Source organism: Cicer arietinum, chromosome 8 (genome assembly GCF_000331145.2).
Source record: "Cicer arietinum cultivar CDC Frontier isolate Library 1 chromosome 8, Cicar.CDCFrontier_v2.0, whole genome shotgun sequence".
Classification (NCBI taxonomy): domain Eukaryota; kingdom Viridiplantae; phylum Streptophyta; class Magnoliopsida; order Fabales; family Fabaceae; genus Cicer; species Cicer arietinum.
The window spans coordinates 9,091,323-9,098,806 of record NC_021167.2 but is presented as its reverse complement, the minus strand read 5'-3'; the positions used below and the strand labels follow the sequence as shown (position 1 = coordinate 9,098,806).

The window sequence follows — 7,484 nt, the reverse complement described above, 5'->3', positions numbered from 1 at the left end:
TATATATATATATATATATATATATATATATATATATATATTAAGGATTGACTAGAGGGCAGGAAAGTTCATTAACAAAAATTAGAAATATGAAGGTATCACTCTAAATATGGATTTTCAATTTTCTTTGTTTCATTAAACATATACAGAGCTAACCAAATAAATTTATAGACCTAAAGCAAAATTTGAAATGAAATACTTTTAAAAATTAACAATAACAAAATTAGAGAACTTTTAAAGCAAATAAATATTAAATACGTGTGAATCACACGATTGAATAATTTTTTATTGAATTCATTAGCACCAAAAACACAACTTCTGGATCCAAGATTTATGTTTATATCACATTTGATATTTAAGTTACAAATGTTTGAACTACACGTGTGCGCTCAAAATATATACCTTGATCTGTAGTTTCACTCTTCTGGAAAAAAAATTTAGTTACTTCGCAACTTTATTAGCTACTTTCTAACTCTGCATCCTTAATACCAGTTTCTTTTGCATCTTTTTATCTTTATGAATTCTAATACCCTTTCAACATCCAAATAAATTCAAAACTTTCATTTTTACTTGTTTATTTGCTAGTATATGATTTTTCATACTTAACATCTAAAATTAATGTTATATTCATTATTAGGTCTATTTTTCATGTCTAATAAATTCATGTCAACTTGTTGTTTTATAGACAAATTCATGTCTATACAAACTTGGGTTCACAATAAAGAATAAACCTAATCCATGAAAACATATACATAAATTGAATTTTACAACACATATTTAATTATTAATTTTTTTTAGTAAAATGTCAACTCGTCAAAGAATTACACAGTTGACATTTTACAAGCCATCAATAAATTTCAATAGAAACAGTGTGCTCTACATCCCCTACGTTCAAAACATGATGGCCCAAGGGCAATATCATTTTTCCTTGCTCATCTGCAAAACTGAAGTGTTCACAAGGATCCACCAAAATACTTGTTTCAATAGATTTGTTAGAAATTGTATGCAAACGACTGAATCCAACAAGCTGGGTTTCTGGAGAACCTTGTATAACTTTAGGCCATTTAGAGAACAACATCACCACATGACTTCCATTCAAATCACCAAGGTTCATCACAGAAATATGCACTAGGAAGCTTAATGAGTTGCAATTTCGCAACTCATCGACATGAACATGATCAACTTCAGACATATCTTTTTCTACCTTGTTTAATAAGCTTTTTCTATAACCACCTTTGGTGATTCTAGACAAACTAAGTTTACTTGGAGCTGACAAAAATTTGTATGAGAAATCACTGTAACTTAAGCCGTGCCCGAATCCATATACTCTACTTCCAGTATAAAATCGGTAGGTCCTTCCTGGATAACCGCGCGAAGGATCGGCTCGCATTCTCATGTCGTTCATGGGAACATTGGTAAATGACTCAGGGTACCAAGTCATCGGAAGCCTACCAGCTGCATCAAAATCAACCTCAAATGTTCACTATGTATAATGACACCCTTTTCGAGCAGCATATTCATTTATTAATACAATACATACCTGGATTGAACTCTCCAAAGATAATTTCAGCTAGTGCTTTTCCACCAGCTTCACCAGGGTACCCCACCCAAAGAATACTTGCGATTAGTTGATTTGTTTCAGCGAAGGAGACATCAAGGGGTCCTCCACCAGTAAGAACTAAAATCACTGGTCTTTTACTAGCAGCAGCAACATGGGATACAAGGTCCATTTGTTTACCAGGTAAAAGAAGACTAACTCGATCGAGATCCTCTGTCTCTAGTGTTGTATCAAGCCCTGCAACTACAACAACAAAATCTGCTTCTTTTGCAATGTCTATAGCCTCAGCAAAACCGTCATCAGAATCACATGGTACATCACGGCAACCAAAAGCGTATGATATCGTCTTTGCATATCCTTTAAGTCCATCATATAAGCTTTTTGGGGAGCAAGGAATTCCTACATTATCAGGTTAAAAATATAAGATTCAGCATCAAGAATTATGGAGTTTTCTAAAAGATAGAAAACATTTAGTCTTAAATGGCCAAAGAATATGGAAATTTCAGAAAGCAGCCATGTATCATAAATGGGAGATGATACCTCTCACAGGTCATTAGTTAAGACACTGAGAAATTCCCACCAAAGCTCAGTAATATTTTTAGTGCTATAGTTCGGAAATAAGTAACGCAGATCAATCAATTTATATAGGAAACTTTTTCCTTATTCACTAAATACTATGTAGCTGTGTTATATAATACCGTGAGAACAAGCTCATTAGACATTGAGCACAATCAAATTTCTCAGCAATGCATCAGACATTCAAGTCAGCTAGCAAACAAAAATCAAATTTCGGGAAAACAACTTATAGCTGCATACTTGGCAGTTCAGCTTTGCACATTTACCGTTAGGCAATGAAAGGCAGGGTTCCATAAATCCAAGGGAGGGTAGTGCGAGCAAAATTGAACTAAACAATTAAATGAAGATGGACAGATTGCAATGCTCCAATATGAAAACCATACCTGAATAACCACCACCTAATTTGCTTGTAGTTGCCATTGGGCCAATGATAGCTAAGGAGGCACCATCATTCCTATCCAAGGGAAGGAACTTGTTGTCATTCTTCAGCAGTACAATTCCCTGCCTTGCAGCTTCAAGTGCAAGTGTTTTGTGTTCCGTTGTGCAAACATCCTGAGGTCCCAGTTTGCCAAACTTTCCTCTTCTGGGATCTCCATCGAACAGGCCAAGGCGCATTTGAACAGAGAAAAGGTTGAAAAGAGCTCTATCCAAATCTTCCTCCTTCACCATTCCTTGTTCAATGGCAGCTTCAGTGTGCAGAAGCAAGGATGTTCCACAATTAATATCCACACCTAAAAAAATAACAGAAGAATTAAGATACCTTGGAAACTACCCAATTCATATAAAGTCCCTGCAATGAATCCAATAAAACCACACATTTACAGAGACAGAAAAATACCTGCTTTAAGAACATCAGCAACTGTATCTTCTGGAGATTTTGCATAATGCTGATACTCAAAAACAGTAGCCACAGCATCACAGTCTGAGGTGATATACCTACACTCAAAAGTCAAAAGTCAAAACCACCAATCCTAATAACAATCAAAAGATCATTTTGTTTTCTTATTTTTCTCAATGACATGGATTTAAATTTCAAAAGTATCTCAAATTCTTACCCTTCAAATCCCCACTGGTTTCTAACCAGTCCCAGAAGATCCTCACTAGCACAAGCAGGAACACCATTAACTTCATTATAAGAACACATCAAGCAACTCGCTTTCCCTTGTTGAACACAACCACGAAACGGTGGCTGGTAAGTGTCTTCCAAATCCTGTTGTGATACCTACAAAACCAATTTCACTCAACACCATAACCCAGAAAGCTTAGCTCACAAACAACTAACAATTTGGTCACAATATTGCAATCCCAACTCACTTTGCTTATGTTGTTGTTCTCAACCCATTTCAGAAAAACAAAGCTCCATTTTACTGCTACTTTCTATTACTCACAATAGCTTATGTTGCATAGCTTATAAGTAAAATCATAGAAACAATCCATGATATACAATTCACGTGATCATTCTTATTGACAACTCTGAATACCATAATTGTTACTTTTCGTTATTTACATCATATCAATTATATCGAATTACAAGGCTTTATTTTAAGCAAAAAATTAGAGTGCAAAAGCATCGCATAGCAGAGAAGTCATCTCAACTATGTTGGCTCTAAACCACCACCTATCATTTGCAGCACCCCAATAAATTCATTAAAATAAACGAGAAAATAGAAAAGGAACTTGGGAAGACTAAACCAAAACCCAAGGAAACAGCTCAAAGCAAAAACCAATATACCTCATTAAATGCATTTGCCTCATTAAAAACCTTACCAATAAATTACAACACTTACTAGTGTTATCAATACAAAAATGCAATATGTATATAACTAAACAAAATTTATCTCCTCATCCAATGCAAATATACTAGTATATACACGTGATGAAGGCAAGTAACTAAAAAAACTAACTTCAGATAACAAGAACATCAATAACAGACTTAACTAACAATAACACTGACATTATCTATTAACTATCCAAATCCAAACACATCATGCCAATCCAATAAAAGAAAACCAAACTTTTCAAACTTCATCATTTCACCAAAACAAATAGCAAAAAAATAAAAAATAAAAAAACTTACCACAGCATTAAAATTATACCTAGCAAACTCTCCCCATTTCTCCAAATCATAAGCAGTGAAATGTTTGCAACAAGCAGAAACCATAAGACCATCATCATCATGATCATGATAATGATCATGATGATCATGGAACACAGTTTTGATTCCTTGAACACCTTGAAGACCTCTAACGAACTGAATAGCATAAGCAGAAGCAAGCATAGGATCCTCACCAGGAGTTTCCTGTCCTCTCCCCCATCTAGGATCCCTAAAAATATTAACATTGGGGGCCCAATAAGTCAACCCAGCCTGGCCCAAATTAAACATGGACCTACCTTCAACACCCACAGCAGATCCAATAAGAAACCAAAGCGAACGGTTAAACGAAGCAGCGGAAACAATAACTTGAGGAAAATCAGTTGCGGATTTAACGGTTCCGTTAAAAGAAACGCCGGGACCGTTAGTTGCTATACCGTGCAGAGACTCAGACCACCATTGGTAAGGAGGGATGCCGAGATTCGGAATCGAGGAAGCGTTGTTCGATAGCTGTTGAATTTTGTCGGAGAGCGTTAGGAGGGAGATGAGGGAGTTTACTCTTGTAGTAATAGGAAGGGATTTGTCGCAGAATGAGTAGTGAGAGTGGTGTGGTGGTTTGCATGGGTATGAGGGGATTGGATTTGAGGTTGTTGATTGAAGGAGATGAATTGAGAAGAGTGTGAATAACAAGATTGATCTTTGTTCATTCAACATCACTTCTTTATTTCTTAGTATTGCTGCTACTCAGTTCAAGTTCAATTCAGAATACAGAGAAAACACTACCACTCAACAAAGATGATTAATCAACTCAAAATATATTCTAATAATAGAATATATATATATATACACCTAATAATATTATTAATTAGAACAATTCCAACTGATTGTAAACAAATTTACATGATTAAGAAATATTTATTTTCACAATGAATGAAATAGTTGTAGTTAAGAAAGGAATTTAATATCTTTAAGACTTAGTTCAATTTACAAATATTGACATGGTAAAGTTGGATATCATGTCTCATATTCAAATTCAAAATATTTTAGTTGTGTGCGAGTTTCTTTAGCATTTTATTTACAAACAAAAAAAATAAATTTGTATTTGGAATATTTTCTAAATATTTATCTCTCAATAAATATTTTACGAAAACTGACTGATAACAATTTTATAAAAACGTGTTCAAGTTGCTTTGAAAATTGTGTATATTTAACTTTTTTTTACCATGTTAAATAATGGGAAGACCACATAGACAATTTTTACTTTTATTTTTTTATCAAATATAAAACTCAAAGACATCACATGAATAATGTGATATCTCAACTATGTTGCAATATCAAGTCAACAACTCATCATCTCTAAAATTATTATTAAAAATAAAAAGGAAGTAAATAAGTTGTTTGTAGGAGTATATCAAAACCCTAGAAAACAATTAAAGGGATACATAGTATTGGGGAGAGTTTGCAAATGCTAAAACAAAGTCACCAACGTAATAAAACAAGTCTTAAAGATCGTTGGAGTAGCGCATGCCTAGATTGCAAGAGTAGGATGGTGGAGGAGTTGTATTGTGTTTGAGTGAAAGAAGATGATAAAAACTTGAAACAAAACCCTAATACCTTAAAAAAAGGATTTGGTTGGGTCAATAAAAAAAATTTAAAGCGGGAAAAATTAAAGAAATAGTAGTTTTTAAAATTTGATTGACAAGCCAACTTGTCCCACGATTACCCCATTTTTTTAGCGAGTTAAACAGATCGAACCAATTTAAGTAGTCAAAGTCAAACGTTTAGCCCAACCCAATCTAAAATGGCGAGCTAACAGGTTAGCCCGACGGATTCAATCTATTTTGGTACCCATACACAACCAATGATTGTTATCAATGTTAAACCCCATATTAGAAATCATGTCAGCACATTGATTTCCTTCTATAAAAATATGAGAAATAATAAATCTTATCATTTTAATCATCTCAAGGGAATTTAACTTCTATTTCTAATAGGCTAAGGAATAAGATTATGATTTATGAAAAACATTTTTGCCATATTAGGGTTGTCTTAATAATCATCATAACACCATTAAACGTATCATGTAGTGCAATTGTAATCTCCAAATTCACTTTTAGAAAACTATTTTGAAAATTTTAGAGAACTAAATTGTTTAACAGTATAATTTTAAAGACTATAATAACGATGATTTCAAGGCAACACAAGATTAGTTGGTAGTTTAAAATTTTATACTCAAATTAAACTTGGGCTTAGTATACCGATCGGTATAAGCACAATGAATTATAAGTTTGCGACCCAAATAACAAGGCAGGCATAAACTTAAGAAAAATTTCCCTTGTACCCTCCTTATTATACCTATACCCCCAAATTTAGAATGAAATGACTATTTTGCCCTTGTATAAATAATAAAACCTCACAAAATTACCATTCCACATTTTTACATTTCTGGAACAAAGAGAAAGTTTTTTTTCAAAATTTCTGGAGAAGTTGAGAAACAAGTTTTCCGGTACAGAGGTTGTACTCCGGAAACCTTGTTTTAATGTTTGTCGGTACCGGAAATCTTGCATGAAGTTTTCCGATACAGAAGAGTGTTCCGGAAAACATATTTTTAAGTTATCCGGTACAGAAAGTGCTCCGGAAAACTTGATTGCCAACATTTCCGGTAGTTACCGGAGAACTTGAGCATCAAGTTTTCCGGAAGTTACGTATATTTTTTTTTTTAATTTAATTAATTATAATTTTATAACTTATTGTGATTTAATTCTTTTAATATTTTAATTTTTCAGTGGGTGCACGAGGAAGAGACGACAAAATCATACGAATTACACGGGACACTGAGACTTCTACATCGACTCCGATGAATCCCCCAGAGAGGATTCGACCGACAGCTTTAAGGAGAAGAAGACGTATGATTATTGAAGACGACGATGAGGGACATAATGATCAGGGGGAGCCTTCTATAGTGCATGAGGAAGATGTGGTACATGAGCATATGGTGCACGAGCAGGTGGATGTACATGAGCAGGAGGAGGCTGCACCTGCTCATGAGGGAGAGCATATGGAGGAGGAACATGATGGAACTGAGGGACCTGGTGAGCTCACACGGTATCCTGGAGGACCTTATGATTTGTCTGTCCTTACACGATACCGTTATCATGTTTCAGCTAGACTATGGTTTGGCGAGGTATATTAAATTAATTATTACGTATTTAAATTAATTATTATTTGTTGTCTAAATTTAATTTTAATGTCATATAT

At 34.1% G+C, this 7,484-nt stretch overlaps 1 protein-coding gene across 1 annotated transcript; it reads right to left on the bottom strand.

Annotated features, from left to right (window-relative positions):
* Nucleotides 1-726: 726 nt before the first annotated feature.
* LOC101505631 (probable beta-D-xylosidase 6) lies at nucleotides 727-5,046 on the bottom strand. The gene is made up of 6 exons (XM_004512489.4): nucleotides 4,212-5,046; nucleotides 3,190-3,356; nucleotides 2,973-3,070; nucleotides 2,518-2,865; nucleotides 1,541-1,957; nucleotides 727-1,455 (listed from the first exon to the last, which is right to left on the bottom strand). Exons 1-6 carry the CDS (start codon nucleotides 4,938-4,940, stop codon nucleotides 848-850), a joined length of 2,367 nt encoding a protein of 788 aa, XP_004512546.1. The 5' UTR covers nucleotides 4,941-5,046; the 3' UTR covers nucleotides 727-847.
* Nucleotides 5,047-7,484: the final 2,438 nt, after the last annotated feature.

What these genes read in the sequence shown, in the direction of transcription:
- LOC101505631 (XM_004512489.4), bottom strand. Translation starts at nt 4,940, where the DNA reads ATGTTGAATGAACAAAGATCAATCTTGTTATTCACACTCTTCTCAATT. An exon ending in GGTATAATTTTAATGCTGTG is followed by an intron (nt 3,357 to 4,211) that starts GTAAGTTTTTTT and finishes TTGGTTTTGTAG; the next exon opens with GTATCACAACAGGATTTGGA. An exon ending in ATTAGGTGGTGGTTATTCAG is followed by an intron (nt 1,958 to 2,517) that starts GTATGGTTTTCA and finishes CTGATAATGTAG; the next exon opens with GAATTCCTTGCTCCCCAAAA.